The sequence below is a fragment of the Lacerta agilis genome, chromosome 1 (assembly GCF_009819535.1).
Source record: "Lacerta agilis isolate rLacAgi1 chromosome 1, rLacAgi1.pri, whole genome shotgun sequence".
NCBI classification, from domain to species: Eukaryota; Metazoa; Chordata; class Lepidosauria; order Squamata; family Lacertidae; genus Lacerta; species Lacerta agilis.
In genome coordinates this window covers 85,902,323-85,914,016 of record NC_046312.1, presented here as the reverse complement: position 1 = coordinate 85,914,016, position 11,694 = coordinate 85,902,323, and the positions used below count along the sequence as shown (strand labels likewise).

Genomic DNA, 11,694 nt, shown 5'->3' with positions numbered 1-11,694 from the left:
CGGCTTTCTTTCTCCCCTCCGCCTCCCACTTTTTACCTCGCAACACAAAAGGCCTGCCCCCTTCCCTGCTGCCTGCATTTAGATAGAGAGGGAAGAACGGAGGGCGGGAGGTGGGTGGCTTTCTTCTCTGCGCGCACGCAGTGAGAGGAAAGGTGGGTGGGAGAGATGGGATCCTGAGTGAGCGCCCCAGCCTGAGGGTTTATGGCTTCACCCGTCGGGAAAGGAGGGAGTAGCAGCAGCGCCCCAGCCATCGCGCCTGCTGCAGCCGAGCTATGCCGAGACCCGTTGACTGCGGCGATGAGCAGCTCCAAGCGGAGGGAACCCGACGGCGACCCAGCCATTCGTCGCTGAAGCGGACCTGCCCGGCGCCTCCCGCGCCGCTCTGCATCTCCTGGGCAGACGGGCCATAGGGGAGAGGGGAGCTCCTCCTTGCCTGGCTGCGTTCACCTTGCCAGGGTAAAGGGTGGTGGGAAAAGAGGCGGCGACACATCCTACCCCCCACCCACCCAGTTGCCAGCGGGGGAGGCAAAGGACCAGAGGCTTATCCCTCCATGGCGCCCCTTCCATGCTATGATCCCAAGGTGGGGAACCGGGCAAAGACAGTTTCCCACCCCTCTTGCAGGCCTCGTTGATCTCGTAGGAGCAGGTAAGCGCGAGGGTTTGATTGACTGGTCGGCCCTAAGCGATCGTGCATCCTCATCCCTTTCCAATTAAAGCGCAAGCCAGATGTCGCGCCTGCCCCCACCCTCCCAAGCACTTCGGTAAATGGGGCGGCTGTGGTGCGCACTGTCACGCGAGGAGTGCCGGCTCCCTGCAGGGAATACTTGTCGAAAGAGACCCTCAGATCTCATTCTGGTGAAAATCGTTCCTTTTCCACGATGCTGCTGGCCGATGTTCTATTTCTAAAGAGAGCTCACTATTCCAGAAATGCAGGGGGATCTTTGGGATTATGTGGGGTTGTTGCAGAAATCCCATCTGAGGGCATACCTGGGATATAGGAAGCGAGTTCCCTGAGAGCGGATTCCTCAATATATACTGGAAAGGGGCAACTAAATCATTTGTTACATTATAAAGAAGAGGACAGAGAGCCACACATACACACCCCTTGCAAGCAAGCAAGCTTGTGGCAGAATCTGGCATACACGTGGAGAGAGTTTGTGCATTTGAGTTATTATTATTATTAATAATAATAATAATGAAATCTGAGCTATGAACACCCTCCCTCCTGCACCTGGCCTGTGAAGTTCCTTCCCAAGCCAATTGGTCTCAATTAAATGGGATTTACTTAGGTTAGATCACTTTGTAAGAGGAAATTGGCAGCAAATTATGCTGGACTTGTTTTAACTGTGATGCTTCTGACATCTTGCCCAAACCTGTTTTTCTACCAGCAGCCCTTCTGAGACTCAGGATGATGGTTTTCAAAAGTCTGTTCCATGTGGATTTTTGTGTAGAAGGATACTGAGTTCATTCAAGACTGGTGCTGAGAAAACTCCAAATACCTGGCCTTATAATTATTTAAGTGCATGACTTTTGCACCTGACATTGGTTGGTGGATCTCAGACTTCTGGTAAAAATGAAGTAGATCCCACTAGCCTGAAGTTTGTGGTTTGAAATAACCCTTTGTTCTGAAAAAGTGTGTTTCTGGAAAATGCCTTTAAAAGCTATATAGAATCTGGGCAGTGGTGTTCAGTATGTTAACCACAAGCTATTGAGAATATAGAGATGGCTAATGAATCAGCTAGTGGTACTTAGGCAGATTTGACGTAGAGGTATTTAAAGTAGCCAGAGCACCACTGTAAGAAGCAACAATAATAATATCCTTCTCAGTTACTGGTTACAAACATAGAATCATAGAATTGCAGAGTTGGAAGAAGCTGCCATTCACACCACTGCCCTAGGAATTCTTCTTGTTGTCAAACCACGAGCAACCTTTCAGTTTCTCCACCAAGGTACAGTGGTGGAGCAAGCTGATCGGGCGCCTGGGGCAGTGCCAGTCGCCCGTGGGGGTGGGGTCAGTCAGGGAAGGATGCTCCGCGGGGCCTCCCAGGAGTCTGCCTGCCTCCTCCCACCCAGCTGCCCTACAGCTGAGGGGGAGGCAGCGGGCAGACAGTTTGGGCAGCACGGAGCCTGTGTGCGCCCAAACCACTGCATCTCTCCCAGGAGAGACGTGTGGCTCGGGTGCTCTGCAGGCCCCGCGGTGAGTGCCGCCCAGCATTTTGTCACCCCCCTCAGTGGTGACACCTGGGGTGAAACACCCCTACCGCACCCCCTTCCTCTGCCACTGCCAATGTATGTTTTTGAGCCAGTCCTGGAAGATAAGGGAAATCTGAAAGAAGAGCCCTTGTTACTTTGAGCCCAATGCTGCTCCAGGTGTAAATCCAGAGTAGGGCAATGGACATAGGCAGTGCTCTTTTGACAAAATAAAATCAGTGCCAGTACTCATATATTGATAAAAGTGTCCTGGGTGCCAGCACAAAATAGCTGCCCTGGGTAGAAAAATAAAACAAGTGCCAATACTCCATCCCAGTGAGATTTGTCACCGAAAAACCCCTGGAAAAAAGCTCAGACTCAGTACCATATGTGTGCACAAGTTTCTTCTATTAAAAAATGGTTTTGGGGTGTGTGTGTGTGTGTGTTTTGTCTGCATACTTATTGATTTAAAGTTATTAGAACTCATATAATTAATTGACTAAGTCTACAGTTCTATGCACACTTCCTTGAGAGTCAGCCTCATATAAGCATCTTGTACTGTAAGCTCCTCAGAAAGATTTCTCTGCATCTCCAGTTTGTGGACTCTGTGTCAGGTGTGGGTCCCCAAAGTGTGCTCTGTGAGCTCCATTTAAGTGATTTGCAGTGGCAGCTCTGAGGAGCAACGTAGCTACGTGTGTGTGAAGAAAGGTGGGTGTGCATGTGAAAAAGGGGTGGGTGCAACAGGTGCTCCATCATTCTTGGAACCTGGCTGTCTGCCTAGAAGGTGGGCGAGACTGACCAGAAATGATAAGGGTGTGGAGATTCTTCCTTCCTCTGAGGAATAAAGCAAGACTGACAAGGCACTTGAAAGTAGTGGAGAGTCGATACGTGGGCAGCAGCAGGATGAATGATGAATCCTCAAGATGACAAATCAGAGAACTTTGTTCAACACTTACAGACACATCCATAGCATTAAAACGCTCCTGCTGATTTTTAATGCTATGGATCACCACAGGAAGGTGGTGATCCATAGCATTAAAATTTATTTATTTCAATGTTCAGAATACAGTATTTAGATCAGTGGTTCCAAAAAAATGCAGCAATTTTCAAGTGGTTGGGGGTGGGGGATAGTTTTGGAACCACTGATCTAAATGTTCCTCAGCTCTTTCTGAATACTGATAATTGCTGACAGAGAAAGTGGTACCTCTAGTTGCGGACACGATCCGTTCCGGGGTGCCGTTTGCACCCTGAAAAGTCCGCAACTAGAGCGGCACTTCCGCGCAAGCGTGGAGAGCAATAGAGCGCTTCTGCACATGTGTGAAGTGCGCAGAACGTTTTTGCGAATGCGCGCACAGCGGAACCCAGGAGTATACACTTCTGGGTTTGCCGCGTTCGCAAGCCGAAAAGATGCAACATGAACCTAACGCAACACGAGGTATGACTGTATGTAAATATGTGTAATGGGATGGGGCACAACCTAACTACAAAAGACTGAACTGCAAATAAGTCTGCAACCTTTATAAGTTCCTACAAATTCTGGCCTCCTTAAAAGAGACTATGAACACAACAAACTGTTATCCATCAATGATTTATTACTTTTATTTATTTCCTTTATATACCATCTTTATCTTCTAAGAATCTCAAGGTGGTGTACATGGTTCTCCTCTCCATTTCATCTCCAGAACAACCCTGTGAGGTACCGGTATGTTAGGCTAAGAGATGGTGACTGGCCCAAGGTCACCCAGTGAGCTTCATTGCTGAGTGGACATTCGAACCCTGCTCTCCCAGGTACTAGTCCAACACTCTAACCATTACACCACACTGGCATATATTCTTCTTGATACATATTTATATATTTAAATTAATATTATATATTCTTCTTGATTTCGCCCGGCAACAGACAATTTGTAACTCAACGCAACTCTCGAGTGGTGTTTCAGCCTCACAACAACCCTCTGAGATACCGGTAGATGAGACTTTAAGACACAGTGATTTGGCCCAGCTTAAGTTCTGACTCTGAGAAACTGGCTCTATTATTTGGAAGTTGAGAGTTAGCACTCATTTTGAGTCCTTTGCCTGAATTTAGCCAACACCTTCCTGTGGTGATCCATAAATTTGTCCACAACACAGTTTTGAGTTGTCCTCAAGTCCTTCCTTGGCATTTGAGCCATTCTTGGTAGCCTGCTAGTCTTGGGTAGATATAAATATGCTGAGACTAATATCACTGGGATAGAATTTCACCATTGTATTATGCTGGTGTGGAAAGAATTACACTGGCAAGCAATTAGCCACTAGGCTAAGATGAAGGTGCTGGTTCTTATGTGGAAAGCCCTAATCTGCTTGAGACCAGGATACCTAAATACTGTATATTCCCTGCACTCAGTAAGAGTACCCTGAAGATATTGTCTTATCAGGGACATCCATTTTAACGTGATGGCACCTACCCTACTACTCTCTCCCAATCCACACCAGACATCTTTTTTCAGAGCCTGTTACAGAGTTTTCATCTTTCAACAAGTTTTCAAGATTTTTATCTCGGTTGGTATGTGTATTGGATTTGAAAATATGCGATAGTATCTGCTTTCTTGGGGATTTTAAGTAGAGATTGGAAGGCCATCTCTCCTGGATGCTTTAGCTGAGACCCCTGCACTGCAGGGGGTTGGACTAGATGACCCTTGGGATCCCTCCCAACTGTGCGATTCTATGATTTATGCATGCAATATGTGTTTTTATTGTATTGTGAAATTGTTTTGTGATGCTTCATAAGAAGAAATTCATAAATGAAAATTAATAATTATAATTATAATGTCTCTTTGGGAAATGTATTTATTTCTGAGGCTATTTCCCCAGTTGCTGAACCTTAATTGGTGGTAAATTGAGATCCTGGTTTAAGTCATGATCATTCATCTGCAGAATAACTTAATTGCTACTTTCTAAATGAAAAGTGCCTTAATGATATTATGGGCAGCAACAGCATATCCACTGTAACGTGTTCACTGTGTTTGTTCAAACATGATTATAATCTGTCTTTCTTGAATATAAGAAATGCTAATTAGCTTCTGCCCTGCCAGCCTAAGAACATTGCAATACTGTATAGCCTTCGGTGTTGACTAAAGCTATCCACATCTCCCTTTGCTGTACTTTGTACAACAGAAAGCTCAGTTAACAAATGGCAAAAACTTCAAAAAGCTCAACAGCTTCAGTAGGAATCCCTGAAGGCACAGCAGCAAAATTATGCACAATAACAGTTGATTTCACTACCTCTAAAAGTTCTCTGTGTTTTCCCAGCAAACACCCTCTGGGCCAAGGATGCCCAAACCGTTTTCATAGAGGGCCAGATTTGATGAAGTGAACATGTATGAGAGCCGACCGAAGTTGTTGAGCTTTTTTTGGGGAATGAAGTTGTTGACTTGCGGGCCGCATTAGGCCCCCGAAATGGACTTTGGACATGCCTGCTCTAGGCTTTTAGTAACAAGTCAGCTACTCCCTGCTAACCAAGTGCTGGCTCTGCAGTCTTTATCAATATTATCAATATTCTCATTCTTCTTCTTTCCTTCCCATTTGTTGCTGTGTTTGTATGACATTCATTTGTATGACACCGATTCATATCTTCATAAAGGGGTGCATATAAAATAAACAGGAATGTTTCGGAATATCTCCTAAGAGTTAAGATGCTGCTTCCAGATTGATGCAGGGATGGGGAATCTGTGGTACCCCAGATGTTGCTGAACTTCAGCTCCCATCAGCCGCATCCATTTGAGATACAGTAGTGGGAGTTATAAACCATCAACATCTGCATGACCGCAGCCTCCTCACTCCTCTTTTAATAAATGGATTGGATTTACCGTATATGTACACTGATCGCTGCTTCCCTTTTCTCTCATTTTTAGGGTTAGGCGTGGAATGTGTTCGTTCTGTGCCGTGAAATGGTTGCTGCTGTTAGGTGGAGGACCCACTCCTACATATCAGTGTTGATAGCTCATAAGTACCGAAGAAGCTGATTTCTTTTGTTTCCCTCGCTAAGATGCCCAGCGAGAGCCTCCAAAGTAGCAGTGGGGTGGCGGAGGAGCCTGCCTTAAGGGAGGGTAAGAGTGGGGCACAGAGCCCTCAATGCAACTCCTTGCACAGGGCTGTAGCTACTGCAGTGACCTTTGATGGAGAAGCCACCACCGAGAGACGGAAGAAGAGGAAGAAGGAGTCCCGCCCAGAATCAATCATTGTCTACCGATCGGGGAATGAGAACAAGGTGGATGAAGAACAGGTGGATGAGGATGGGGGCGAGAGAAGCTCAGAGGAAGGTTCCAAGTTCTTGGGACACTCTGCCGATGGTAAATGCCCTGGAGCAAGTGGTCTGTGGTTCACCAGGCACGCTTTGCGGCCTTATCAGAGTATGAGGAAAGGGGCTTCTGTGGCTTCTTTCACCATGGGAAGTGTTACACGCAGTTTGTGCCTTCGACCCATTAGCTGCTGAGTTTTAGTGGGTGATCAGCTACCCTTTTAATAGCTCGCAGAGGGTAGTCAAAGTCCAAACACAGCTATATCTTGCAGTCGGTTCTTTATTCAATAACAAAGTCTAAACATAATCCCTGCCCATTCATACTGAAGCATGTGATCCAGGTGGCCAACCTTGAGAGCAGTTGGTCATGTGGCAGGCAGAGTTCTGGCAATACATAGTCACTACCGCTGGACTTGCCTTGTTAATCTCGAATATCCTAGGTGCACAAGTCTTCAATTTATATTGCTGAGTTTTCATCTTGAAGTTATAAGGGGGTGATGTTAATTGTTGAGCTGAACTCATTCGATCCAAGGTCATTAGGTTAGTTTCAAAGACCCCAACCTCACCCTCCTGTGTTTGTCCCAGTGTATGGTATTCTCAGATAAGCAGGTTCCCACTCACAGGTCTGTTGAGCTTTCAGGGTTCCTGGAGCAATTAAAACACAGTCTCAAAAATAAATAAATTGAGTCTTGGCTTTCAAGCATATTCAAAATAGCCACTGATCTTTTTTAAAAAATTTTTTTATTACATTTCTTTCTTACCTTTCCTCCAAGGAGCTCCTCCCTTCCCTTTTTAATCCTCATAACAACCCTGTGAGGTAGACTGGAAGACAGTGACTGGCCCAGTGAGCTTGATGGCTGCATGAGGCTTTGAACCCCAGTCTCCCTGGTCCTAGTCCAACATTTTCAACTGCTACACTTACACTACACTCTAGTCCCAGCTTTTCAAGCTGCCCATTAGCTGTGCTTCCCGTCTTTTTAAGCAGATAAATCCACGCCATTCTCACCACCACAGATTCTATCCCTGGTTCAGCCCATTTAGGTGAAATAACCAATCATTATCCCACACATTCACTAAACTTTCTCCATTTATTCTTGCCCTAACAGAAGCAGTTCTCAAATGATGAGTTATTTCTTGGCCTTTGGTGTCTCCAGCAATAAATCCAGAGGTTTTTCCTGCTTTTGGTGTCTGAAAAACGTAATTCTTGGTTGTCAAATCTAGAGATGTATCATTATTTGATGAGAAATGAGGGGAAAATAAAACCAGGAAGTTTTCAGCCTTGTTCTTGACACACTCAACGTCACATCATTGTATGTGGGTGTGATTTATTAATTATTATTTTTGGACTAACATTCAGCCTTATGCACACTAGCATGGGAGTTAATGCTATTGAACACTTACCTGTGAGTAAATATATATTTAAATTCATGGCTGTGAGCTTTTGCAGGTATAAACATTCAGAGCACAAATACAAAATATAAAATAAGCATAAAAGAGCAGATAGCTGGAGCATATTATGTTAATTGGATTACAAATAACTAAATTAGCAAAGTGACTGAGAATTCACAGACCTCCCTGGAGTAAAATGACTCAGAATTTACAGTCCCACTCCCCGAGGACTGTTTATAAACCTTACATGTCTCCCATTAGTAATCTTTTTTCTAAACTAAAATAATAATAATCAAACACTGGTTCTCCTCATAGAGGAGCCCCAGCTCTATCACAATTGCTTTGATGGTGCTTTTCTGTACCGTTACCTATATCTTTACCATTAACAGAAATCCTCTGTGATATTAGGGGACCAGACTAGTATTAGTATTCCATATATAAAGCGCAGGAGTGGGGAAGCTGTGGTTCTTCAGTTTGTCCCAGACAATTAGCCATACTAGCTGGGGTTGATGGGAGTTGTAGTCCAACAATATCTAGAGGATCACAGGTTCCTCATCCCTGATGTAAGATATTGTGCTATTTAATGTTTTAAATCCCTTTCCAAATAATTCTGGCGTTTTCACTGCCACTGCGTACTGAGTTGACGGTTTTCAGCAAACTGTTCACAAACTTTATTTTATTGGTCTCTGATTTCATAACTTTTTAAAAAATCTCATATTCCTGCCCATTCACATGGTTTTGAGAGATCAACTTGGACCTTTCCCCCATCTGCTTTAAATTTCATCATCCTGAATATGTTTGGTGTCATTCACAAACTTGGTTCTCCCCTCACACCTGATAATTTATAAATGTTAAATTGTACTGGTTCCCCACTGTCTATATCCCTCCATTATGAAAACTATCATTTTATTCTTACTTCAGCTTTCTGATCTTTAACCAGCATGTTTTTTCTACCTGCTATTTCACCAGCACGTGAGCAAATGGTAACCACAAGAAACCTTGCTGTGCCATCCAAACTTAACAAAACCATGGTTAATCTCTACTATAGTTTGTTGAAACAAGCCAACTTGAAATCATAATTTGAGAAGCTGGGCTACTTCAATAAACCATAGTTGAGTGAGTCACAGTTTAGTATTAGGATGTAGTAGTTAATTTTAAATGGAAGCATAGCTTCTGATTTCCTCACAAGGTGATGTATTTGTTTCTCCCCTTCCTCATTTAATCCTCAGAACATCAATGTAAGGTAGGCTAGCCTGAGGGGTGGTGACTAGCCCAAGGTCACCCATTAAGCTTCATGGCTGAGTGGAGCTTTGAACCCTGGTCTCCCAAGTCCTTGTTTGACCTCTAAGCACTACCCCACACTGGCTCATTAAAGACATAAGGGCAGTGCAGGACATGGCTGGTTTTCCCAGGTCAGTTAGGAATTCTGCACAGGAACATAGGAAGCTGCCTTATATGAAGTTGGACCATTGGTCTATATCTAACTCAGTATTGTATACATTGCCTAGCAGAGGCTCTCCAGAGTTTCAGTCAGGGGTCTCTCCCAGACCTACCTGAAGATGCTGGGGATTGAACCTGGGGCCTTCTACCTGCTAGGCAGGTGCTCCTATCACTGAGCTGTTGTGTTATTTCAATGTTTATTCCATCCTTCCTAAGAAGCTGAAGGCAGCTTTTTATGCTGTGTCACTGTTTGGTGCAGAGAAGAAATTGGTTAGCAATTTGTCAGCTGCCCCTGCATTGTTTTATTTCGCCTTAAGGCATGCTATATGGTTCAGTTGCTTGAAATGTGTTGTTGAGAGAGCTCCTGAAACGAGCACCTTGCCAAATAAGTGTGAAAGAGCTGGAGCAAATTACCTAGTTTTCCCTTGTACTGAGACAGGTTCCCTTGAACCTGCACAACCCTAAAAGATTAACCTATGTACCGTTTATATGCTGTGTGCAGAGCTAACAACGTTGCATCTTTTAGGGTTGTGTTTGTAAAGTCAGAAGCTTTGGTAAAACCAAACCGAAATGTGTCAGACAGTTTTTATTCTTTGCAGCTTTCCAAAATACTCTTACAACACTGGTGAAAATGCCATTAAGTTCTGCTTTAGTTTTTCGTCTTGAACTGATTTAGTTTCTCTTTCTTCCTAGGTTCTTGGGCCATGCCATTAGATAGCAGATACGTTACTTTAACTGGCACCATCACGAGAGGAAAGAAGAAAGGCCAGATGGTGGACATTCATGTTACACTCACTGACAAGGAGCTGCAGGAGCTGGCCAGGTCGAAAGAGCCTCCCAAAACAGACATCCCTGAAGGGAAGAAAGCTTGTGAAGTTGGGCTTTCTAAAGGCCCTCATGTCCTTCTCTGGAGCCTCACCTGTCTCCCCATCATATTCATCATGTCCTTTGTGGTGTCCTTTTACTATGGCACCATTGCCTGGTACAATGTCTTCCTGGTCTACAACGAAGAGAGGACCTTCTGGCACAAGATCACCTTCTGCCCTTTCCTAATTATCTTCTACCCCATCATCATCATGGTGGTGTCCTTCTCTTTGGGCCTCTACACAGCAGTGACACAGATCTCGTGGGCCTTTGGGGATTGGTGGCATGCCGTGAGGGATATGGAGAAAGGATTCTGTGGTTGGCTGTGTAGCAAGATGGGCATGGAAGACTGTTCCCCGTACAGCATTGTTGAGCTACTAGATTCTGACAATGTCTCCGGGAGCTTGTCAGCCAAAGGCTCAGCCCAAGGTGAAGAGATTTCAGCTGTCTGAGCCTTTGCTTTAAGTGTCTCTAAGTTTTCATTTTCACTTGCATTGCAAAAGTACTTTGGGAGGCATGCGCGTACAGTCGAGTCTTAGGGAATAAAGCCAATTCAAACATTTGGGGTGGGGCATGGGGAAGAAAAGGGGGACAGTCCTTCCTAGATGGTACCACTTCAAAACCAAGGGGTGATTGCAAGTTTTAATACATTCAACACCCTGCCCCCATCAAAAATCATCTTCTTGTCAAAAGCTAAAGTGTTCAAGGAAAGTTCCAGCCTAGCTGTGTTTTTGATTTCCTATTATGCCTGACCTACCCAGATCCAGTTTATACCACTTCAGGCTACAGATGAAGGGTCACATGTTTGAATAAATTAAATGTCTTCCCGTACATTTAAAAGCAGCACATAATTGAGAAGAGTAAACTGAAGCCATCTCTTCTGACATGTCTCTCCTGTGTGTGTAGGAATTTGTTTTTTTGTGAGATAACATCCAATCCACTGCCTGATACGGTTCAGCCCAGGTACAGCTTTGTCACTCAAGTCTACTGATTGTATACCTGTACACTGGCATTTAGATTCTCAAGCGAATATGAAGTGCCAACGTTCTGGGTGAAGAATCTCCCATTCTTTATAAGATGACCATTCATGACTGGCTAATAATACTGCTGATCTGACCAGTGCTCTTTGTTGGGTTTTATTAAAGCACACGGTTTAGTGACAAAAGGTCTGTTGTTTGGCAGGGGGTGTTGCTTGTTTGGGAGTGGCGGGGAAATAATAAAATTTGCCCCCAAACATTTTTTATTTTGCAAACTGGATCTTCCAGTGTGAACACACAGGTGCAATCTTCCACTTGATGCCTGCCTTCCTTGTGTTGAAAAGCAGGAGCTAACAGGTGCTATGGGTAATGACTGCAATCTGAAATGCACCGAGTATGTTGCATTAAGACAGGGCCCAGGCACAACTACCCATAGCCTGTGATGCTGTAGGACACTGTCTTAAAAACTAGAGTCCCAAGAACGGTCTCCAGGTAAAGAAGTGAGGAACCTGAACCCTCCAAGCCCTATCAGTCCCTCCCTCATTTTATCCGACCCCC

General features: G+C 44.6%; 1 protein-coding gene across 1 annotated transcript; it reads left to right on the top strand.

The window, feature by feature from the left end:
* The first annotated feature begins 225 nt into the window (after nucleotides 1-225).
* On the top strand, nucleotides 226-11,694 carry TMEM169 (transmembrane protein 169). The gene is made up of 3 exons (XM_033161561.1): nucleotides 226-646; nucleotides 6,081-6,518; nucleotides 9,989-11,694. The coding sequence occupies exons 2-3, from the start codon at nucleotides 6,215-6,217 to the stop codon at nucleotides 10,609-10,611; spliced, it is 927 nt and encodes a 308-aa protein (XP_033017452.1). The 5' UTR covers nucleotides 226-646; nucleotides 6,081-6,214; the 3' UTR covers nucleotides 10,612-11,694.